At 42.5% G+C, this 25764-nt stretch overlaps 1 protein-coding gene across 5 annotated transcripts; it reads left to right on the forward strand.

Annotated features, from left to right (window-relative positions):
• The first annotated feature begins 3852 nt into the window (after positions 1-3852).
• LOC121582282 (ubiquitin-conjugating enzyme E2 Q2-like) lies at positions 3853-18209 on the forward strand. 5 transcript variants are annotated; one of them, XM_041897986.2, is made up of 14 exons: positions 3853-4286; positions 4607-4854; positions 5957-6061; positions 9838-9960; positions 10875-10931; positions 11122-11265; positions 12231-12315; positions 12431-12491; positions 12717-12807; positions 12898-12956; positions 13215-13263; positions 13368-13463; positions 14403-14469; positions 14723-18209. In XM_041897986.2, the coding sequence occupies exons 1-14, from the start codon at positions 4229-4231 to the stop codon at positions 14752-14754; spliced, it is 1275 nt and encodes a 424-aa protein (XP_041753920.1). In that variant the 5' UTR covers positions 3853-4228; the 3' UTR covers positions 14755-18209. The 5 variants fall into 5 exon arrangements, with proteins under 5 accessions (XP_041753920.1, XP_041753918.1, XP_041753921.1 ...); XM_041897984.2 differs by having other exon boundaries at positions 3854-4286; positions 11122-11280; XM_041897987.2 differs by having other exon boundaries at positions 3854-4286; positions 11125-11265.
• The last annotated feature ends 7555 nt before the right edge of the window (positions 18210-25764 follow it).

Consider the following 25764-nt stretch of genomic DNA (forward strand, 5'->3'; position numbering starts at 1 on the left):
AGCCATCCCTCACAGGCAGACACAAGGATGTAGCTATTTCTAAAAATGCAATCTCCCTAAATCCCAATCTGCATCTGAGGATAAAGATGGATCATGGTGTCAATGAGCACTGACTCCAGACAGAAGAGGAGCCACAACAGGCTGGGGATAGTGGCATGTGGAGAAGAACAATTCAGACAGCCACTCCTCAGGGTCACCTCCATCCACTCCTGCCCCTCTGGAGAGAAAAAGAGGACTTGCTAATGACTAAAGCAGTGTGGAATGCCTTAGTTGTATAGGCTTCCTGTGCATCTGATTTGGCAGGTATTTGTCAGAGAGCCTGCTCCTTCTCTAGTGATGGCCATTTGCCTTTCCTATTACAGGATCTTGAAAAATACAATTGGTAAATTTGAGGTTTATGGAATATAATGTTGGTGTCTACTACCATCTGGTGGCCAATATACTCTAGTTTGGTAGTGGGTCAACATACAAAATGAATGACGACATACACTGAGTGTACAACACATTAAGAACACCTGAAACCAGGTGAAAGCTATGATTCCTTATTGATGTCACTTATTAAATCCACTTCAATCAGTGTAGATGAAGGGGCGGAGACAGGTTAAAGAAGGATTTTTAAGCCTTGATACAATTGAGATATGGATTGTGTATGTGTGCCATTCAGAGGGTGAATGGGCAAGACAAAAAATGTAAGCGCCTTTGAACGGGGTATGGTAGTAGATGCCAGGTGCACCAGTTTGTGTCAAGAACTGCAACGCTGCTGGGTTTTTCACGCTCAACAGTTTCCCGTGTGTATCAAGAATGGTCCACCACCCAAAGGGCATCCAGCCAACTTGACACAACTGTGGGAATCATTGGCGTCAACATGGGCCAACATCCCTGTGGAATGGTTTCGACACCTTGTAGAGTCCATGCCCTGACGAATTGAGAATGTTTTGAGGGCAAAATGAGGTGCAACTCAATATTAGAAAGATGTTCCTAATGTTTTGTACACTCAGTGTAAGTTGCTGCTCAAAAGTGGAAAGTCCATCTTCCATAGGGGAACAGAGCCTATATAATTTCAACGACTTTCAATTATTTTCTGAATTGAAATGTACATTTTATTAAATGAAATAAACCCAAAACATAGTTGGGTTATGTAGAAATCACCTTGGTCTAAATGTAACATCTCAGAGAGTTTAGTCTGCTCATGACTGTTGCATGTGTCCTTCACTGCAGTGCTCATGTACTCACAGTTTCTGCCTGGGTAGTTGTTTGGGGTGAAGAAGGGCCATAGGGAAGTTTCTTTCTCTTGAGCTGCAGCCTTGTGACGGTGTGATTGGAGCTGACAGCACTGCATTCTCCTCGTTCAGTCAGCTGCACTCGCTGATCTCCCAGTAACAGGCTTACTCCTTAGGGATGGCCTTGACTGTTTACTTTTGACGTTTGGCATGCTCAATGAATCCCATCCTGGTTGTCCAGCTGAATTTTAGGCCTTTCTCATCTTCCTCTCCTCTGACATTTTCATTTTAGTCATTTAGCAGACGCTCTTATCCAGAGCGACATACGGTTAGTGAGTGCATACATTTTTCATACTGGCCCCTGTGGGAATCGAACCCACAACCCCTGGCGTTGCAAGCGCCATGCTCTACCAACTGAGCTACAGGAGGCCACCTGACTGGACCCCCCTCTGTTCAGCCTCACACAGCTGCCATCCTTACACATGAACTGAAAGGGGCTCGCTGCATTTAGCAGACACTCTTATCCAGAGCAACTTACAGGAGCAATTAGGGTTAAGTGACTTGCTCAAGTGCACATTGAATGATTTTTCACCTAGTTGGCTTGGGGAATCCAACTAGCGACCCACAACTGTGGGAATCATTGGCGTCAACATGGGCCAACATCCCTGTGGAATGGTTTCGACACCTTGTAGAGTCCATGCCCTGACGAATTGAGAATGTTTTGAGGGCAAAATGAGGTGCAACTCAATATTAGAAAGATGTTCCTAATGTTTTGTACACTCAGTGTAAGTTGCTGCTCAAAAGTGGAAAGTCCATCTTCCATAGGGGAACAGAGCCTATATAATTTCAACGACTTTCAATTATTTTCTGAATTGAAATGTACATTTTATTAAATGAAATAAACCCAAAACATAGTTGGGTTATGTAGAAATCACCTTGGTCTAAATGTAACATCTCAGAGAGTTTAGTCTGCTCATGACTGTTGCATGTGTCCTTCACTGCAGTGCTCATGTACTCACAGTTTCTGCCTGGGTAGTTGTTTGGGGTGAAGAAGGGCCATAGGGAAGTTTCTTTCTCTTGAGCTGCAGCCTTGTGACGGTGTGATTGGAGCTGACAGCACTGCATTCTCCTCGTTCAGTCAGCTGCACTCGCTGATCTCCCAGTAACAGGCTTACTCCTTAGGGATGGCCTTGACTGTTTACTTTTGACGTTTGGCATGCTCAATGAATCCCATCCTGGTTGTCCAGCTGAATTGTAGGCCTTTCTCATCTTCCTCTCCTCTGACATTTTCATTTTAGTCATTTAGCAGACGCTCTTATCCAGAGCGACATACGGTTAGTGAGTGCATACATTTTTCATACTGGCCCCCTGTGGGAATCGAACCCACAACCCTGGCGTTGCAAGCGCCATGCTCTACCAACTGAGCTACAGGAGGCCACCTGACTGGACCCCCCTCTGTTCAGCCTCACACAGCTGCCATCCTTACACATGAACTGAAAGGGGCTCGCTGCATTTAGCAGACACTCTTATCCAGAGCAACTTACAGGAGCAATTAGGGTTAAGTGACTTGCTCAAGTGCACATTGAATGATTTTTCACCTAGTTGGCTTGGGGAATCCAACTAGCGACCTTTCAGTTACTGGCCAAATGCTCTTAACCGCTATGCTACCTGCCGCCCCATCCAAATTTGCAGTAGACAATTCACATATCATATCACTTGCACCTGTCACAAGCATATTTACTATTATATTGACTGTAAGCAGTGGTGGAAAAAGTACTCAATTCTCATACTTGAGTAATAGTAAAGATACGTTATTAGAAAATGACTCAAGTAAAAGTGAAAGTCGCCCAGTAAAATACTACTTGAGTAAAAGTTTACATTGTATTTGGTTTTAAATATACTTAAGTATCAAAAGTAAATGTAGTTGCTAAAATATACTTAAGTATCAAAAGTAAAAGGTAAAGTACGAATCATTTAAAATTCCTTATATTAAGCAAACCAGACAGCACCATTTTCTTGTTTTTTAAATTTACGGATAGCCAGGGGCACACGCCAACACTTATACATCATTTAAAAACAAAGCATTTGTGTTTAGTGAGTCCGCCAGATCAGAGGCAGTAGGGATGACCAGGGATGTTATCTTGATAAGTGTGCGAATTGGACCATTTTCTGTCCTGCGAAGCATTCATTTTCTTTAGGAATGTAGTGAAGTAAAAGTAAAAGTAGTCAAAAATATAAATAGTAAAGTAAAGTACAGATACCTCAAAAAACTATTTAAGTAGTACTTTAAAGTAAGTTTACTTAAGTACCTTACACCACTGACTGTAAGACATAATTAGCTGTTGATCAGACTACCATCACCCAATAATTAAGTCCTGGTTTATCATTCTTTCACTGTCCATTTATGGGAGGAGTTGGTGTCATGAGGAGTTGGTGTGACTAAATGGAGAATTACAATGCAGGGAATCAGAGTGCTGTGTAATGATCATCATCACATCATAATGCTTTGTTAAGTTGAGAAGCTACTGTTTGAGTTCAGTTTATCCCTTGCTAAAGGCTAGAGGAAAAAACATTTAACTAAAAAAAAGAGTAGTACACTGACATCTTCTGGTGCAAGGGCATAGCTACAATAATGTTGGACAAACAACTGTAGTGTACAAGTCAGTCAACAAAAATGATGTCCAAAGGTGAATTAAATACCCCCTAAAAAGTCACAGACAGCACTATCATCAGCAAGCCAATCCAATTAGTTTTCTATAGGTTCGCCTTGTCATCAATGGAATTATAAATATGTTTTTATTGGCCTAAACTTCCACCTGGAGAAGGACTACCTTTGGCCAGCTACACGTTTACAATTTTATGGACAATATGCTCCAGGTAAGGACGGTTAACTGTCACCACACAGAAAGACAGTTGTGACAAAATGTTTCGAAGTTGTCTAAGTGATTTCTTTCTTTCTATATTTTTGTGTTTTAACCTCCGCACCTATTCAACTGAGCACGCGCTGGATGCAGGCTCGGGAAAACGCCATCTTTAAACCCCAGAAGAAATCACAGTTGAGCGCCGGTGATCAACGACACACAGTGCCTGCGTTGGTTTTAAATTCTGCGGGCATCATCATGATCTGTTTGTTGACAGGCGAAACAAATAAGCAACTAATTGAAGGAACTGTAAATACTCAACCAAGCCACATTGTATGGTTTTAAAATTGTACTATCAGAAGGCTAACATCAACAACACTAGCTAGACGGAAAGACAACAACGGACGAGTAATCAAGGCGTTGTTATTGAGCTAACTGTTTGCTGGTTTCCATAGGTGGCTTGTTAGCTAGCTTGCTAACCTGTATTGAAGGCACTTTGACATTCACATTACGTTGTTTTAAAAGGCTTGATTTGGACTCGACTGCGTGGCTGCAGTTTTAGTCCCGACTTCACCCACTCCCTCCCCAGCGGCCCAGCCGGAGATGCGTGGAAGATGTCGGTTTCGGGTCTGAAGGCCGAACTGAAGTTTCTGGAGTCCATTTTTGATCCAAACCACGAACGCTTCAGAATTATTGACTGGAAGCCGGATGAGCTAAACTGTCAGTTTAATGTGACTGGAGAAAAACCGTTGATTATACATTGCAACATTACGGTAAGCAAGGAAACGAGGCGACATGGCTAGCTAGTTGGAGCTAAGTAGGTAGCTAACGGTAGCTAGTTATGGTTAGCTCAGAACACGTCGTTTTTTTAGCCTGGCGGCGCGGGACAGCCGGACGGACAAATAGCTAAAGAAACACTCAGCGAATTGTGGCTAGTCGAACGTTAGCCAGCTATCATTTAGCTACTTTAGCTAACCAATGTTTTTGTTTGTCACTTGTTTCTAGTAGGAGTCCCAATATTTGCATGTTAGCAAGCTAGCTAACGGTAGCTGACTTGTTTCTAGTAGTAGTAAGAGTCAAAATATTTGCGTGTTACTATTGTAGTTAACGTTAGTTAGCTAGCTAATATACTGAGACAAACAAGTCTGTTGATTTTAGCCAAATAGTTATCCTGAAAACTGGCATGACATTATGCTAGGGCCTAGGCTAGGCATGCTCTCTGCGTCACTGATGAACGTTGTTAACGTTAGCCATCTACACTTCCGCATTTACTAACGTTTGTTGATTGTCAAACAATTTAACGTAATGGTTGTTATGATTGCATGCTTCATGATCAACGCAATAAGCTCTAGTCCGTCAGTTGTCACTGATAACACTAACTTAATGCTAAGTTATCTATACTCATTACGTCAGTAAATAATTGCTAGCTAGCATGATTCAAAAGCATCACTTGTCAAAGAAACAGCTTCTGGTCTTGTCAAAAGACCGTGATCTGCCAGCTCAGCTTTTAGCTAGCTGGATGCTGTTGGTTTGTATTGTCCAATTCGCGTAGATAACTACATTCGTTTGACCAGCATACTGATTGAATTCAGTGCTCTTACCTGGCTAGTTAACATTCTATAAGTAATGTGAAATGGCCACCATCACACAACACATTAATTTAGCTTAATGTAAAGTAGTAATCAGCGATTTACATTTGTCTGTATAAAAGGACTCTTGAGATTTCCCAGATTTTATGATTCAGACATGTCCATGTCACCCTCCTGTTTCATTTTTATGTTATTGTTCTAAACAATTTTGTCACATTTCTCAGCCTTATCATGCTGATTATTTTTGTGTCTTTCTCTCATCCTCATTGAACCCCATGTCTTACAGGAGTCGTACCCCTCCACACCTCCAATCTGGTTTGTGGACTCTGATGACCCGAGCCTGACACAAGTGTTGGAGCGCCTGGAGGATGTCAGAAAGGGCAGCACCCTGGTAAGATCTCAGCCCTACAACTAGTATAACTAACAGTTGATAGTGGAGTGTTTTCTTCTGAACAGTTTGCATCTTATTTAATGTTTACTAACGTCTATCTATTCTGTGTTCTTTCATCACAAGCACTTGGTTGGGCAGCATTCCTGTGTAGATTAAGACACCGTAGCCGGCGGCGAGATATGGTTAGGAAAACGTACCTCAATCCAGGGATGAGAGATGCGTTGTACTCTGAGTTGTCCCATTATCTTAACTGTTACACCGAGAAGATTGAACGACTGCTAGTTTTTACGGAACACTGTCCTTTTCGTCCTCATGCGAAAACGGCAGTTTACCTAAACTAGCAGTCCCTTTAAGGGGCCAGGCTGTATCTCAGCAGGAGCATTTTCTGTGCATTATGACGTTACAATGCCGTCCTGCTGAGCAAGCGCCATCAAAAGCAGGCAGATAATTGTGGTTCTAAATCATTTTTTGACTTCCATTTCAATCCCAGCTTTTGATCTATTATGTGAATGCTTTGGAAGGAGGCTTCCCAGTGTTCAGATAATGAAACTGGATTATGACACTATATTTCAAGTATTTGTTTACAATTAAAATGTTGTTTAGCAGATGCTCTTATCCAAAGTAAAACAACCATATTATACGAAATGAATAGTAATCAAATCAACTTTGACTAAGTGTTATGCGGAGCAGGAGAAACGTGTTGTTTTTCAGCCAATCACATCTCTTCTAATGACTAATTAACCATACCTGTTTTGGTGTTGTTGGGTAGAGCAGTTCTGATAGGAGAGTTGAGTGACAGCTAGGCTATTTCATACTGCTGTTCCAAGTGGTGTTGGAGGTTAAAGGGAGATGTATGTCAGACTAATTCAGGGCTGTACTCTGCTGCAGGACAGGTTCTCTGCCTGTTTCCTCTTGCCTTAGTCCCAGTTGTTAGACAGCTGAGGTTTTGAACAGTGTTTTGAAGTCACCCTCATGTCACTCCAACATCATAGGACAGCCCTCTGTCATGTTTGGCATAAGTCTCGAGAGTGCCTCTGATGGGGAACTGGAGGGATGGGTATTTTTGACAGGCACACTGCCACAGTGACACAGAGAGTTTCAGCAGGCCAAAGGGCCTTGTCATGTGAATATTGAGATCACCATTTTCGTGCCAAGCAGTTCTCCAGGGTTTCCCCTATATTTATTTAGCAGGGGAGACTTGGCAATTAAGCCCTTTTTCTACTTACCCAGAGTCGGATGAATTCATGGATACCATTTTTTATATCTCTTGCATGCAGTTTGAAGGAAGTTGCTAACTTGTGTTAGTGCAAATGCTAGTTAGTAATGGTTTGCGAAACTACCTTCAACTTCCTTCAAACTGCACATGAGTTCATCTGACTCTGAGTAAGTAGAAAAAGTGAGTTGGCAATTAAGCCCTATCCCTTTAAGACCTGCTCAGACGACTAGCCTACTAAGTATGTTTTATACCTCTCGCTTTGGGCTGGATGTGTCAATGTGTAATTTATATATGCATAATTTATGAGAATAATGACTATCTTACCTCAATTACCCTACATTTTGTGTGTCGCCGGGATGGAGGTATCTTCGGGCCAGTCTTACGAGCACGGGGTAGCCTATTCTTTGTTTTTGAAATTACAGTAGGCTATCAGTATCCTTTATCGATAACCCTTTTCAGAAATAATGGAATGTGGCCCCTTGAAAGCGCTACGGCATGTTTGTTTGTTTGTCTGTCTATTAGGGTAGGCTACACTTCGGATTTTTAAATGCCGACACGAAACCTTCTCTGGAGACATGAGCAGGCATTTTACATGTCTGTAAAGGAATGAGGCTTCTGAAGTGGGACTAACGTCCATCACTAGGCAACCAGAACTGTCAATCAAATAATCTTGAGCTGCTGCCTGCCTGCACACAGACCAATATCTCCTAAAAAAGTACTTTAAGGTTTGTTAAATACTGTGACTTATCAAGACATTTAGTAGAAATGAAACACATTTTTCTACCATACCATAAAACGCAGCATAAAAAACACAGCAGCACATCAATTGGCAACGTTTTATTGTTGTTAGGGAAAAAATACATTATTCTACTGTCGCTTTTTCAAATTGTCTAAAAAGTTACCAATTGTCGCTATTGACATGTTACTGTAGCTGTGTTCTATGTCTGTAAAGGGTTGCGGTAGATATAACTTAATTGCCTGGCCCTAGCAGTCATACATACGTAATAGGACTGTTCTGCATTGTAAATACATTCTTTGACTTAGCCTACTTACTCACACTGAATGTTCTGTTTGTAGGCCACCAGATCTGCTTTTATAGTACTCTTATCAAAGTTATCTGTGGTGGTTAGATTTTCTCTTTGCATTATACAACATTTTCACCATGTATGGACCAGGCCTACATTCAGTAGAATACGTTTCTTCTATAGCAATACTGAGAAGCTTGCAGAGGTACACATTTCTGCCCTAAGTTACTGTTGCTAAGGTGTCTGACATTCCCTGACAAAATCTTACCTTTCATGTTGTCTCTGAGGGCATGCCGTGGTGGAGGTACAATGCCGTGAAAAAGTATTTGCCCCTTTCTGATTTTCTGAGTTTGCATATTTCTTACACTGAATGTTATCAGATCTTCAACCAAAACCTAATATTAGATCAAGGGAAGAGAAGTGTACAAATAAACATTTTATAATTATTTAATAAGCAAAGTTATTCCACACCCAATGCCCTGTGGAAAAATAAATTTTCCCCTTACACTAACTGGTTGTTCCACCTGCAATGACTGCCACCTGCAATGACTGCAACCAACTGCTTCCTGTAGTTGTTGATCAGTCTCTCGCATCAAATTCTGACCCACTCTTTCATGTAGAACTGCTTTAACTCAGTGACCTTTGTGGGTTTAGGTCTGGACTGTGACTAGGCCATTCCAAAACATACAATCTGTTGCTTTTCAGCCTGATGTAGACTTCATTTTTCTGGTGAAAACCAAACACTGCATTCCACAGTAAGAACCTCATACCATTGGTCAAGCGTGGTGGTAGTGTGATGGTTTGGGGATACTTTGATGCCTCAGGAGATGGACGACTTGCAATCATTGAAGGAACCATGAATTGTGCTCTGTATTAGATAATTCTACAGGAGAATATCAGGCTGTCTGAGCTGAAGTGCAGCTGGGTAATGCAGCAAGACAATGGTCCAAAACACGCAATCAAGTCTACATCAGAATAGCTGAAAAACAACACATTTGAATTTTTGCAATGGCCTAGTCAAAGTCCAGATCTGAACCCGATTTGCGATGTTACGGCAGGACCTGAAACGAGCAGTTCATGCTCAAAAACCCACAAATGTCACTGAGTTAACAGTTCTGCATCGAGGAGTGGGTTAAAATTCCTCCACAGCGATGTGAGAGACTGATCAACAACTACTACAGGAAGTGTTTGGTTGCAGTCATTGCAGCTAAAGGTGGCACAACCAGTTATTGAGTGTAAGGGGGAAATTACTTTTTCACACAGGGGCATTGGGTGTTGCATAACTTTGTTTATTAAATAAATGAAATAAGTATTTCATTCGTGTTATTTGTTCGCTCATGTGCCCTTTATCTAATATTAGGTTTTGGTTGAAGATCTGATAGCATTCATTATAAAAAATTGGAAAGTGGGCAAATCCTTTTTCACGGCACTGTATCTGTGACATGTCTGTGCTGTGTTATCTAGCGCTGCTGACCTGTTCCTTGCCTGCCTGTCCTCCCTAACTCTTAACTGTGCCTGCTGGTACTGTCCCCCAGCTCCTGCAGCAGCTGAAGCGGCTCATCTGTGACCTGTGTCGGCTGTACAACCTGCCCCAGCACCCAGATGTAGAGATGCTGGACCAGCCCCTCCCTGCCGGCCCTGTAGGACAAGACCGAAAGGTAAGGACGCCAAATGTCCCCTCAAATATGTATGTATACTGGTTTTCAAAGACTGCTAGGCCTATATATTTTTCCATTGGATGGCATTGAAGTGAAAAATAAGCATTTAGAGGCTTTTTCATGAAGACCATCTCTTTTCACATACCTAAAGTGAGTCATGTGCCTAATCCCTTTGTTAAATTTTATTGTCAAAGCCACGAAGGAGATTGAAGACACTTAGCTAATGAAAGGGTTTAAAAACCTGCATGAAGAACCTAATAGTGTCCTGAAACAGTCCATCAGCACAGACATTAATGATTAGTGCAGATTCCCGGGGATGGAATCAATACTCTTCCTGTGCTCAGGGTCAGTGGGAGGTGCTAGCATTTACATTTAACATTTTAGTCATTTAGCAGAGAGCGACTTACAGTTAGTGTGTGCATACATTTTCATACTGGCCCCCCCGTGGGAAACGAACCCACAACCCTGGCGTTGCAAGCGCCATGCTCAACCAACTGAGCTACAGGGGACCAATAATGTACCTCATGACCAATGAACACACAACCGTAGCCTCATATAGCCTACATGAGGAATTTGAATTACTGAAGCAGAGTAGTTAAGTAGTAGCAGCCTGTACAGCTGTGCTTTTAAACTCAAACATTGATTATTGGGCTGAAATAAAAAAAGGAGGCCGGGGGGCACTGTTGTGCTATCCAAGACAAGAGGAATGTTGTTTCTGACTACCCAGAAACTCAGTTACTGGTTTTGCACATTTCAGAACATTCCTACAAATATCTCTGCATTTATGGGGAGTTTTTTGTTACCAGACTTCAGGCCGACGTATAACTTGCTAAAGCAATTGGCGTCACTGAGTGTGGCATGTTAGGAATGAGATTGAACTGTCTGTGAATTCATCTTTCTCTCTGTTTCTTTAGCATGGGGTCACAGACGAGGTCACGTCCGAGGAAGAGGAAGAAGAGGAAATGGGAGAGGTCTTTATCTCTTTCCAAATAAACGTCATTACATATAGCGCTGCACTGCACCATGCTGATATGAGCTGAGCCATGCTGGATGTCAAGCTCGATTATATACTAGTCAATACCAATCACACATATTTGCAAGTGTTAACTTGAAGTAAAACATGTCTTCTAATGCTCTTATCTTGTCATTGTGTTGTGCCAGCAGGACATTGAAGACCTGGACCACTATGAGATGAAAGAGGAGGAGCCAGTGGATGGGAAGAAGTCTGAGGATGACGGCATCGAGAAGGAAAACCTAGCCATCCTGGAGAAGATCCGCAAGAACCAGAGGCAGGACCACTTGAACGTAAGTGCTCATTCGGTAAGGTGACTTTTCATACGCTTTTTGGGGATGCATGGGGAATATCTCTGTAGTTAGGCCTAAAACAGTTTGCTGGACCCAGCACTGTTATACTGGGATGTCTAGAGTGACCCTTTATGATATAGCCATTATGCATGCATCTAACCAGTTTTTCAGGTGGCTCTGAATATAATGTATTTTCCATTTGTTTTCCATCAGTGTTTTACTCTGAGAGAATTTCTTACCAAAGAAGTACACCCAGATTATGTGGTTTAGGACTACAATTTGTAAACAAGGACATAATCAACATGGATTGCGAAGACTAAATGACAGTGATTAGTCATTCTGATAGTGATCATGTTATCTAACATTTACCCATAGCTCTCTTAATTGTTGCTGTGGAATACAGACATTTCCCCTGAGTAGCTCCGAGAGCCTTATAAACACATTTGTTTGTGCCAGATTATTTACTCTGCTCTCATAGTCCCTGCTGCATTCACTGGCTCTGCTCTTCAAATCTATCATTATCACAGATGAGAGCCTTGCTATGGAACCTGTGTAATTCTCCCCATTTATTGTAGGGAACTGTATACTGCCAAGTAGTTAGTTCTGAAGTATTTTGTCTCTGTATGCTGAACAATAACTGTTATTTTATTGGAGTTTGTAGATTTTCTTTTTCTAAAGGTAGTTTAGTGGGTAAGAGCGTTGTGCCAGTAACCAAAAGGTCGCTGGTTCTAATCCCCGAGCCGACTAGGTGAAAAATCTGTCGATGTGCCCTTAAGCAAGGCACTTAACGCTAATTGCTCCTGTAAGTCGCTCTGGATAAGAGCGTCTGCTAAATGAACTGGGCATGTAAACATTTGATTTAATCGTTGCGGTCACAGTATCTATGTGCATTATTATCCCCAATCATTGAATGTGCTGTATGTTTGGGTATCAGTGTATTACCCTGGGTGTATTATGTGTTGCAGGGTGCAGTGTCTGGTTCAGTGCAGGCCTCAGACCGCCTCATGAAGGAGCTCCGGGAGATATACCGGTCCCAGAGTTACAAGATGGGTACGTACTTCACTGCAGCAGCACTAGAAAGCTCTTCAGATATGGTGCCAAAAAATACAATAAATTGACAGTTTGATTCAGAATGTCACTTACCAGACTATGCATTCTCTTCCAGGTATCTATTCAGTGGAGCTGGTCAATGACAGCCTGTATGAATGGCACGTCAAGCTGAGAACGTAAGTAACTAAAGGGGGGGAGACAAAATACTGTGGTTTAGACTGGAGGAACACTTAAGTCACAGTTAACAGGAAGGCTGGATCTCAGGATGAGGGTGGATAATGCCTTATAGCATTCACTGCTCTTTTGTTTCTGCACTAGGCCTTTTAACCATAGGAGTTGACAGTACTGTATAATTATAGCATGTGACTGATGTATTATGATGCGCTCTGTTTGCTCAACAGGGTAGATCCAGATAGTCCCCTACACAGTGACCTGCAGGTTTTAAAGGAAAAGGAGGGAATGGATTACATTCTGCTAAACTTCTCATATAAAGTAAGTACGAATGCTGATACTAGAAAGCAAAGACAATTTGGTAGCTTTGGGAGTTCTCATTTTTAATGCTATTTTGTGCTCAACCTGCAGGATAATTTCCCCTTTGATCCACCCTTTGTACGGGTGGCTTCTCCTGTGCTGTCTGGAGGGTGAGTTCAGTAAACTGCGTATGAGTGGAATGGTTTTGTTTTTCTGCTGTGTTTCCACTGTGACGGAGTTGCTCCCCTCACTTAACCTTAAAGGAAGGGCGGTCTCTTCTGGTCTAGACTGATTGTCAACAGCCAGTGAAAAGTGGCAGTTCCCTTAAAAGAGAATCTGTGCTTGTGGATAAGAGATGTAATGTGGTGTTTTGATCACCTTTATATCTACATATTCTAATATTTTCCTTTCACCTGCTGTCTTCTAAGTTATGTTCTTGGAGGGGGTGCCCTGTGCATGGAGCTTCTCACAAAGCAGGTATGTTTTTATGCCTCTGAATGTCAGCTCATAACTTGTCCACTGTTATTTCTCAGTGGAGGTAAAAGCTAGTGCGTTGATGATGTATCGTCACTTGATTTCAGGGCTGGAGCAGTGCCTATTCCATAGAGTCTGTAATCATGCAGATCAACGCCACTTTAGTCAAGGGAAAAGCCAGAGTGCAATTTGGAGCCAATAAGGTAAGCATTGCTTTTCTAAGGGGGCAGAGAGCTTTGAAATGTGTTAACATGATGCATACTACAGGGTTTATTGACACTGTGTTCTGACATGGATAGAGGGGTGAGCTCCCTGCTGTGTTTGTGTGTGGCCTGCTGGTCCAAGCTGCTCTATGGAACTGAGGTATCACTATAAGCCCCCAGCACTTCATTTAAACAGGACGTTGTTACTTAGCGCCGCTGGGACAGTGCCATGCTGCTGGTCTCTTCATGCTGTCATTTCTCTCAGCACGGTCACACTAATCTCGCTCTGGGCTACCAGTAGAATTTGAAGCAGACCAAATGACAGGGATGTTTTATAGACAAGCTGCAGTCTGGGCAGTTTCAAGGAATCTTGGGCCCTGCTGCGTGAGAATCTCTGAGTTCTTTAAAAGTTAGGATGTAACCATGTACACCAAAGAAAGACTTGATACTCAGCTATGTTGATGTCAAATCTTGTCTAATGAAAGTGTTTATCATATCTGTCCAGAGGTTACTAAAGTTGGGTAGGTATGGTTAATAAAATGTACCTATTAATCAAAAATATAAGAATACCAATGTTTCTGTTACCGGGTTGATAGAACTTTGGCCTTATAAGAACCAGTTCGACTTTTAAGCTGAATTTAATACACCCACATCAGAGAAAATAGACCCAGCACCTCAGACATTTTCCCCACATGGTCGACAATCTATTTATTACGGTGTGATTAATGGTCACCCGCGGTGCGCGCAAAAGTAGCATGAAAACAGGTCGGGCGGCAAAATTCTCTGGTGGAAGCTGATACAAAGGCATCTACCGTGCGGTCTGACTTCACCAAACTAATTCGCATGTACGTGATGGTCTCCCCAATATAAATGAACCTTTACACTGCTTGGGGCATTCATAAGCACTGAAGTTGAATAAATGCCCTGTTTTTGTTTCAGAACCAATACAATCTTGCCAGAGCACAGCAGTCATACAAGTCCCTGGTCCAGATCCATGAAAAGAACGGTGAGTGTTACCTTCTCCAGTTACACATCTTGTATCATATTTCACCTTGATAGTACATCCCTCCATGCATCAGTCAGTGGTTGAGGAAAATATTACAAGCACCAAGAGGGTTTCATATGGCAGCTATAGTGATTGTTCATAGGTCAAGATAAAATACAGCCAACTGTTTGATCAATCCTACTGTCTAGGATGAATTGACTCAGTGTTTTGTCCAGTATGTCTGAGTGCACTGTCTCTTGTCTGATCCTTGTAGGCTGGTACACTCCCCCTAAGGAGGATGGGTAAGAGGAGCGTTGCCATGCCTCCACTGAGACCACATGTCTTAGGGTCAACACCTTTCCCCCCCCATACTTTTCTTTTCCCTCTCTAACTGGAGTTTTCATTGGGAGTTTGATCCCAAGCCAATTCCACCCATTCTGTGACCATGAGAACCAAACAACCAATGGTTAAAACCCCCTCACTGACCAACCACCTTATCCACCTCAATAGGGGATCTACCCTCTCGCTATTTCTCTTTCTCTCACTTGTGCAATCGCTCGTTCTGTTTTCTTCCTCTGTTAAAATCCACCCTAATCCCTTGAGCATTGAATGAACTCCATATCTTGTGCAACTCCCTTAAATCCTACACTGGGCAAGAAGAGGTTACTTACTGCCTGTGATTTTGGGTCAAGGTTGAGGCATGGCTTTTGCTAGCAACTGAAGCTGTCTGTTGTCAGTCACATGACTGGGGCTGAGATTCTCTGGCCACAGACTGGAACAGAGAAAGGCCGGTGACATTTCCCCTGTGACAGTGGAGGCTGGGACGGACAATGAACCGCTGGTGGTGGGAATGAGCACCACCTCACTCCCCATGGATGGCCTCTGTCATGTTTGCTTGTGTATCTGTATATTGCCAAGATTCCTCCTTCTGGAATAAAATGTCCTCCTGAGGCTAGCTTCCTTAACTCCTGGTCTACAAAAGCCAAAGGCCCTGAATGGAGAGAGGAGAGTTATAGACTCCTGACTAAGGTGGGACTGGGACAGCTTAATGGAGGATATCCTATTGAGCACAAGAGGTGGAGGCCACTGCCTCCTCCTCCTCTACCACCGCCCAGCCAATCTCCTCTCAGGCTGCTTTTGGCTTTTATCGGCAGCATACAGAGATATGACCAGGCTTTAGCAAAGGCAGGTTGGATTTAATCACTGTAATGTAGTTGAATTTAACTCCACATGTATACTTGTAAAGTTGTATTTCTGAGAATGGATTTCATTGTTTTTAACGTAACCTTGTGTGGGTCTTGGGGTCCGAGCGGGCAGAGACTGCGTTAGTATAGCCCTGGCTATAGCAGGGGCATACATTTCTCAAGGTGTATTTCACAGACGTAGGATAACAAACCATTTGCTTCATGGATACTCTTGCAGAAGTTAAAAGGAACACCTTTAAACCATGTTTTTATGTAAGCATAGTGACTACTATTGTTTTTTGTTTTCCTGTATAAATTGAAGTACTTGCATTATTTTGTTAGTGGTTTCATATGTTCAAAAGTGACACCATTCCTTTTACTCAATGACACGGTGGTGCTTTTTTGGCATTCCAGATATGCTGGCTAATTTCCCCGGTGACACAAACCTGATGAACCTTTTAATAAGGCTATGCACACAATGGTTTGGAGGTAATATGTACACACAATAATTTGAAAACGTCTCAGTGCAGTCCCCTGCTTAATCTGAATCCATCCTCTAACTAGCTTGTTCACACTCCCATATCACCCATCCATGCCTCTCATGCCTGCAGTGGACTTCACTTCATACCACATGCTCAATAATAAAATATTTGTTGATTCAAAAAAATATTTTCAGGTCTGACTAAGGTGTGTAGTAATGCCTTTGACAAAAGACTGATGCCCACTGATTTCCATCCTTTGCCTCCCCTCTCTGGTACCTTGTTTTGTATCACCTATGACCTGACCCTCCTCATGATCTTTGTTGTCAGTGATGGAAGGAACCTTTTTTAGAGGGGTCATGAACCCCTAACTCATGACCATCCTCAGCACTGTCAAACCTGGAGCATGCCAAGTCTTAGCTATATGAATAATATGCAGAATACTGTGTGATGCATTTGATTGAATGTTATTACAGACTTTAATGGGTGTTTTTTGTGTGGGTATCCACATTGTTAGTCTGTTGTCGCAAAAACCAGCATAGGAACCAGCTTGTTCCTAGTAAATATTTAGCTTTTTTTTGTTCAATGCTGTAGGTCAGCCCAACACACTAACCTCAACCAGAACTGTCACCCTTGTGAAATATACTAATAATGGGCATATAATGTATAATTAAGCTCCATCTACCTTGTATTTGTTGTACTGTCAGCTACCCCAGCTGTATACCACAATGCATCACGTTCTGTCAAAATGGTGGCACTGAACACACTGAAGAACTCATTGAGAGGTTTAATACTGTTCACCCAACATGGTGACTGACTTCCTTACAATATGTCTACTACACATTGAGAACTGTTGATCATTGTCATAGACGTTAGGTGTTGGTACCAAGTGTTCCACTGCTTTCCCACATGGCTGACCTCATTGTGAACATGCCCCGGCTAGAAACCCCCTCCCTCCCTGTGTGTTCTCTAGAGAAGCAAACTCAGGAATACATAGCTACTGCACACTTGACTTAGCAAGGGATTGCTTCACAAATGTCACAAGATGCAAGTATATATATATATATATATTTTTTTTTCAATTACTATTGTTTACTTCTAAATTTGTTTCCCCTCATATAATTACAGTAACCATTGGACTGCGCACTCTCTCCATTTGGCTTGTCTGAATATCTTTCTTTGTGGTAGTCACTGGTAAGACTAGTGGTAAGAAGGGTGTGTTGGAGTGATGAGATGCGACGGGCATACTTGCTCTTTCTTGATATAGACCCCCTATATATATACCATTCAATCCATCAGATCAGTTTTGTGATGCAGGAAGGTGAACCAACGCTTTATCTCACCCATTTAAGCTAATTTAACCTTTTGTCCTGGGTCTTTATGGGTGTTTCTAATCTAGGACATCTTCATCCTGTACCTCTGGTGTTGTAGTCTTTTGCATGTAGATATCTCAGCAAGTACTTACACTCTGTAGGGACTAGTGTGTGTGTGTAGACAGGACAGTTCATCTATATTAGTTCGCACAGGTCTGTAGATGCAGTCTCTATAAACCCCATCTCTGGGAACAGATTCCTTTTTATAGATTCATGTAAGACTGACTCTCACCAGACCAGGTTAGTTCTAAAGGTTAACAATTGCAGAAAGGCAGTCTCCAACACTTATGGACGTCCCGCCTGTGTGTTAGAAGTATGAGATTGGAAACAAATGGACTACTATACTATTCTTTCCACCCCAGAGCAGGACTCCAACTCAGTTTAAATCCCTGTGCCATCAGAGCGTACATCAAATGGGCTTTTAACTCAGTGGAAGGCCCCATGTCTGTATTCTAATGTCAGTTGTGCAGTGAATTACAGCTTCTCTTATACAGATCCAGACCAAGTTGTCTCTCTGACTAACAACCCAGTGCTTTGGGAGATTTAGTTTGAGACCTGAAACTAATTATGGGTTCCTTTTCTGGCTTCATTTTGTGATTGGATGGGTTATAAAGTTATGCACTGTTAGCTTTGGTTAAACAATTTTCATTGCAAGGGAAATTTTGACCATGTATAGTAATTTGTAAACTTGCATCAAGTTTATGAATAAAGAATTTTATGAAATACCCCTGTGTGCTATTTGAGATGTGATACAGAGCTGTATAAGTCTTTTATATAGGACCCTATGCTTAAGACTGAAACCAGGAATGATGATCAATATGCCCTTTGTAGTGGACAGTTGTCATTTTGGCCAGCAGATGGTGACAAGTGTCCTATACATAAAGATGCAGCTTTAGCATGAGATTCAGATTTGTCTGTTCTCTAGCGCTAACCAAAAGGGCAGAGGGGAATGTCTACCGGAGTGTTTAAGTCCTAAAAGAAATGCTTTTGCTCATGGAAGAGCAGTGTAATCACACTGGATCTGGAACACTGGGTTTGGTTTGGAGGGCTAGTATGGCGATACCACGTCAATAGATGGGGGTTTGACTTCTTTAATACAGATCAGGGATATCTTGTGCAGAAAATCCATACAAGTAGTTTCACTGTTATATTTGTCTTTTCTCTGGGTGCAGCAGATTATCACTAGAGGATGCTGGAACATCGTTACAGAAAGTCATTGACACAGTGCAGTTGGAAAATATTTACATAAGTATTCAGACCCTTTACTCAGGACTTTGTTGAAGCACCTTTGGCAGCGATTACAGCCTTGAGTCGTCTTGGGTATGAAGCTACAAGCTTGGCACATCTGTATTTGGGGAGTTTCTCCCATTCCTCTCTGCAGATCCTCTCAAGCTCTGTCAGATTGGATGGGTAGCGTCGCTGCACAGCTATTTTCAGGTCTCTCCAGAGATGTTTGATCGGGTTCAAGTCCAGGCTCTGGCTGGGCCACTCAAGGACATTCAGAGACTTGTCCTGAAGCCACTCCTGCGTTGTCTTGGCTGTGTACTTAGGGTCGTTGTCCTGTTGGAAGGTGAATCTTTGCCCCAGTCTTAGGTCCTGAGCGCTCTGGAGCAGGTTTTCATCAAGGATCTCTCTCTCTACTTTGCTTCATTCATATTTTCCTCAATCCTGACTAGTTTCCCAGTCCCTGCCGCTGAAGAACATCCCCACAGCATGATGCTGCCACCACCATGCTTTACCGTAGGGATGGTGCCAGGTTTCCTCCAGATGTGACGCTTGGCATTCAGGCCAAAGAGTTCAATTTTGGTTTCATCAGACCAGAGAATCTTGTTTCTCATGGTCTGAGAGTCCTTTAGGTGCCTTTTGGCAAACTCCAAACGGGCTGTCGTGCCGTTTACTGAGGAGTGGCTTCCGTCTGGCCACTCTACCATAAAGGTCTGATTTGTGGAGTGCTGCAAAGAGGAACTCTGGAGCTCTGTCAGAGTGACCATCGGGTTCTTGGTCACCTCCCTGACCAAGGCCCTTCTCCCCTGATTGCTCAGTTTGGCCGGGCGGCCAGCTCTAGGAAGAGTCTCGGTGGTTCCAAACTTCTTCCATTTAAGAATGATGGCGGCCACTGTGTTCTTGGGAACATTCAATGCTGCAGAAATGTTTTGGTACTCTTCCCCAGATCTGTGCCTCGACACAATCCTGTCTCTGAGCTCTACGGACAATTCCTTCGACCTCATGGCTTGGTTTTTGCTCTGACATGCTCTGTTAACTGTGGGACCTTTTATATAGACCGGTGTGTGCCTTTCCAAATCATGTCCAATCAATTTAATTTACCACAGGTGGACTCCAAGTTGTAGAATCATCTCAAGGATGATCAATGGAAACAGGATGCACCTGAGCTCAATTTCGATTCTCATCGCAAAGGGTCTGAATACTTATGTAAATAAGGTATTTCTGTTATTTTTAATAAATTTGCAAAAATGTCTAAACCTGTTTTCGCTTTGTCATTATGGGGTATTGTGTGTGGGGGGGTAATATAATCCATTTTAGAATAAGGCTGTAATGTAACAAAATGTGGAAAAGGGGAAGGGGTGTGAATACTTTCCGAATGCACTATATAGCTGTATTTTTGCCATTTGTTAAATTGGGAACATTCTCCCTCAGAAGCTGTTTTCATTATTGATAATTTGACATGAATATCACAAGTCAAGTCTGGTCGGCTCATATTCCCTCATCAATACTTTGGAGTCACACGGTGGAGTGAGTTGGCAATGTTTGAGCAATCCCATAGATGAAGTCTGATGTAAAAGCCAAATTGATCCCAATGGGTTATTACAGGGAGCATTGCTGTAGTCGTAGTAAAAACACTGTTCCTTTTTTCATCAGACAGTCAAACAACATCCGGCCCTCCTTCAAATCCCTCTATACTGGTTGCTCTTCTCATCCCTGCATGAACAGTTATGGTTATTAACCACTCAAACCAAGTACAGACATTGTGCATTTGGAAAGCCTTTTAAAGTCCACTGGCTAATCACAAGGTAGACTGGACCCAGTCAAACAGAGGCACCGCTCACTTAAAAGGTCTACCCACAGCGATCTCGGAGCATGCCAAAGACACTGAAACTACATTTTCCATTGTAAAACATTGATAGCTTGAATCATATTTCTGAATATATATTTTGTATGCAGGGCAGGCAGTTCTCCGACTGAAAGGATGAGGAAGGGAGGGAGGAGGTAGGGAGCTCCACGGTTCCCCTAGCAAGGCTAATTGCCTATTATTGAAATTATTTGAGTCATTTTTGTTGATTTGAAGTCTTGGCTGACTTACCTCTGGCTGCAGTGGAGCAAACCTCATTACCCGGCTCTGGTCATTCTCCGTGACTCCTCAGCCTGTCTCCTGACTCCGTGCCCGGCTCCAGGTCTGACAGGCCAGTCTGGAGAGGGTCAGCGAGGATGGCTTCGGGGGGTGGAAGGAGAGTGTGTCCCTGTGATTACCTCTACGGAGCCCATACTGAGACTGGGATAATGCTGGCTGTTCCTTCAACCCAAGGCCAGATCCTAGTACACACTGCAGTTTGCTTTGCACACAGAATGCAGCTGTAGTTGATTGATAGCCTGCAGCTTAACAGTCGTTGTCCATCAGAACTCGACATGCACCAGCAGCTTTCCATCAGCCAAATACACAAGCATCACCCGGAGTCAGGGACTACATCAAAGCCATAGTGAGGATTTCATCTGACATACTTTTACAAGTCTACTCACTGTTCAGCATCCTAACCTTACAGGTTGTGCTGTCAGCATGTTCCTCCAAATGGAGTCTGGAAAGAGATGCTTTCGCAGGTTCTCTGACATCAGAAGCTGCCTGTGTTGAACATTAATCATAACACATTCTCCTCTCCTAGCATCATGCCCATGCTAATCAAGTGTAAAGGGTCTGGTTTGATTAACTATGAACCTGCTACAGTAAATTGTGTACTAATATGCAGTGGTCTTGTGGTATGTAAGAATGTCTCCCTGTTAGAGAAAATTGGAGACACAAGCAGACAAAGGTCAGTTGTAATAACCTCTTCCTCTGAGGCGAACAACCGGGTCAAGGAGCAAGGAGCCAATCACAGTGGCCCTGAGTGATCTGCTGCTGCAGTGGAAGAGCTGGGCACCAATCAGACACAGGCAGGTGTAGCGATCATCCCCACAGATCATACACCCTCAGTTAACTGGGAACATGTTCTTGTGCAAAAGCCTGAGGTATCTATAAAACAAATGTAACATTTCTTCAGTAAATGATCCCTGTCACATAAAATGGGGATGGAGGAGGAAACAAGACAAGTGATGAGTTTAAAATGGCCAATGGCAATGAAGGTGGAATTTAATTGTACCTTGGATTGAAGTAAACTTTGTCAGAGATTATTTGGTCATTTGTCTTGATTCTCTGAATACCAAAGTCCCTGCAAGGTGGACATTCATAATCATTCACAGACTAGGGATGTATACTGTATATTAGTGTGTTGTATATTAGTGTGTTGTAATACTGCTAGTTGATAGACATAAAGATGATTCATTCCATCAGAAGTATATCTATGTGCAGAATGTGTATTGTATTTCTAGCACTTGAATCGTCACATTGGATGGCATAAACTCATTTGTCCTGAGAGAACGGATCAGATTATGTTTGAATAAAGTTAGTTAGGTCAGCTTGACCTAACCGGGGGATAGTCTCTGCTTCTTTCTGGCATCAGGAGCACTGTCCTAGCGACTGAATGTCTCAATGCACCGCTGATGACAGTTCACCCCCTCAAGGGCTTGGAAATAAATCCCAAGAGAATATTGGACAGATGCCTGGGACACAACGCTGAATTTCAATTGGATTGTAAAGCATGTCCTTTCTCTCTCTCTCTCTCGCTCACTCTCACACAGAGCATAGGCTGTTTATATTCTCTATAATGATTATTTGGCCTGGAGAACACAGTGGGCTGCTTATTTTCAATGATGAGAAGCAATACTACACAATGTATGAGATTTATATTCATATTACATAATTTCACACTACAAAGGAAGAGAGCTCATTTTATTTCATGACAAATATCCAAATCAGCATTTTAGGGGCATGTAATTGCAGGCCGCACCACGGTGAAAATGACCTTCACAAGCGTTTTCCATGTTGCTTTTCATAAATTTACTTCAAATGTATTCACGGTCTGCCTTTCAGACTACCACAATCAGGAGATGGGATGCATATATTACAGTAAAAGGCCAGCCTGGCAATCAAATTCTTTCCGGCTTGAGATCTTTGGTAAATATTAATGGTGCATCCGCCTGCATTTCACTCTGTCTTCTGGAAGTTTCAAAGATAGCGTCACAGACCAGTTAACCCTTTCAGGGAATGTATCCAGCCAGAGACATATTGGTCCATTCACTTTCCACTTCCCCTCCACAGAACAGAATGCAAAGTATCTTACTAATAATGAACTACTTGCCTGTTTTAATTGTCGAGCAATGCAAATGTTTCACGTCAAGACTGTGCAACATTTCCAGAAAGATCTGAAATAAAATTAACAAAAATAACAAAAACTGTTAACACTGCTGTGGTTACCCAGATGACCGCACCATCATCTTGGGTGATATTTGGTTTCTCTGTGGTGGTCTTGCATGTCTATCCCCCCTCCTGTCAGATCAGAGATGGAAGACTGTCACAGTGATGATGTGCCTCCCTGCACAGGCTTACATGGAGCCTAAACTAAATGGATATCCATTATAGGGGGTTATGATTCATTCTAGATGCTTACTCAATATTGTGTGTGTGGGGGGGGCATTGTAGCAGAAAGTCCCCCTCAAACAGAACAAAGCAACGGACAGTAATAATGAACGTCCCTTTAGGTTTGGGTCCAACGCATCTTTAGGATTTAGAGGAAGCACAATATAAATCTCATGTATCCTGTGTGGCTTAGTTGGTTGAGCATGTTGCTGGCAACGCCAGGGTTGTGGGTTCAATTCCAACAGGGGACCTGTATGAATTCACTACTGTAAGTCGCTCTGGATAAGAGTGTCTGCTGAATGATTTAAAATGTTTTATTATTATCCCTGAACACTGTAAGTTACTGGCCGCACCATTGTTTGTATGAGAGAGCAGAATTCAGCCAGTGGTGAGTGAAGGTTATTTACAGTGGGGGAAAAAAGTATTTAGTCAGCCACCAATTGTGCAAGTTCTCCCACTTAAAAAGATGAGAGAGGCCTGTAATTTTCATCATAGGTACATGTCAACTATGACAGACAAAATGAGAAAATACATTCCAGAAAATCACATTGTAGGATTTTTAATGAATTTATTTGCAAATTATGGTGGAAAATAAGTATTTGGTCAATAACAAAAGTTTCTCAATACTTTGTTATATACCCTTTGGTGTCAATGACACAGGTCAAACGTTTTCTGTAAGTCTTCACAAGGTTTTCACAAACTGTTGCTGGTATTTTGGCCCATTCCTCCATGCAGATCTCTAGAGCAGTGATGTTTTGGGGCTGTCGCTGGGCAACACAGACTTTCAACTCCCTCCAAAGATTTTCTATGGGGTTGAGATCTGGAGACTGGCTAGGCCACTCCAGGACCTTGAAATGCTTCTTACGAAGCCACTCCTTCGTTGTCCGGGCGGTGTGTTTGGGATCATTGTCATGCTGAAAGACCCAGCCACGTTTCATCTTCAATGCCCTTGGGGAGGTTTCCCAAAATCTCACGATACATGGCCCCATTCATTATTTCCTTTACACGGATCAGTCGTCCTGGTCCCTTTGCAGAAAAACAGCCCCAAAGCATGATGTTTCCACCCCCATGCTTCACAGTAGGTATGGTGTTCTTTGGATGCAACTCGGCATTCTTTGTCCTCCAAACACGACTGAGTTGAGTTTTTACCAAAATGTTCTATTTTGGTTTCATCTGACCATATGACATTCTCCCAATCCTCTTCTGGATCATCCAAATGCACTCTAGCAAACTTCAGACGGGCCTGGACATGTACTGGTTTAAGCAGGGGGACACGTCTGGCACTGCAGGATTTGAGTCCCTGGCGGCGTAGTGTGTTACTGATGGTAGGCTTTGTTACTTTGGTCCCAGCTCTCTGCAGGTCATTCACTAGGTCCCCCCGTGTGGTTCTGGGATTTTTGCTCACCGTTCTTGTGATCATTTTGACCCCACGGGGTGAGATCTGCGTGGAGCCCCAGATCGAGGGAGATTATCAGTGGTCTTGTATGTCTTCCATTTCCTAATAATTGCTCGCACAGTTGATTTCTTCAAACCAAGTTGCTTACCTATTGCAGATTCAGTCTTCCCAGCCTGGTGCAGGTCTACAATTTTGTTTCTGGTGTCCTTTGACAGCTCTTTGGTCTTGGCCATAGTGGAGTTTGGAGTGTGACTGTTTGAGGTTGTGGACAGGTGTCTTTTATACTGATAACAAGTTCAAACAGGTGCCATTAATACAGGTAACGAGTGGAGGACAGAGGAGCCTCTTAAAGAAGAAGTTACAGGTCTGTGAGAGCCAGAAATCTTGCTTGTTTGTAGGTGACCAAATACTTATTTTCCACCATAATTTGCAAATAAAATTATTAGAAAATCCTACAATGTGATTTTCTGGATTTCTTTTTCTCAATTTGTCTGTCATAGTTGACGTGTACCTATGATGAAAATTACAGGCCTCTCTCATCTTTTTAAGTGGGAGAACTTGCACAATTGGTGGCTGACTAAATACTTTTTTCCCCCACTGTACCTCTGCTATGATGCATCAGTGCCCTGCCTGGACTCAGGCTACAATTGTACTGGCAGTTCAATGAGGAAAGGAATGATCTCACTGAAAAAGACCATCTATCGTATTGCGATTCTTAATGTGCCTAAACTACATTGCAGAGTGATGGAACTGACTTGTCGTCCTGACATTGATTTTAACTGGAGATACTGTCTCCTCTTTTCTCTCGCACAAAGTGTCTTGTCGTGATAATTTGTAAGAGACAAGCAGTAACAAAACCCTGCTTTCCTTCCAGATTAACACTAGAATTGTGTGCCATTTATTCTAAGGAACAATTATTGAAGGGTGTTTCTGGGTTTTTTAAATTGTACGGTAAAATTATCTGTAAAATATTGTTTTCACTTTTCCATCCATGTATAGTGATAATGAGAGAGTTTCTGAAGAAATAGATAGAGGGACACTCAGAGTGTGGAGTGACCTGGAAGCACAGCCAGTCATGTGGATCCTCTCCCCCCAGTTAAGAGAGGTCTGGCCTCAGGTGTCAGCCAGCCAGCAGCCTGGT

The sequence above is a fragment of the Coregonus clupeaformis genome, unplaced genomic scaffold (genome assembly GCF_020615455.1).
Source record: "Coregonus clupeaformis isolate EN_2021a unplaced genomic scaffold, ASM2061545v1 scaf0765, whole genome shotgun sequence".
NCBI lineage: Eukaryota > Metazoa > Chordata > Actinopteri > Salmoniformes > Salmonidae > Coregonus > Coregonus clupeaformis.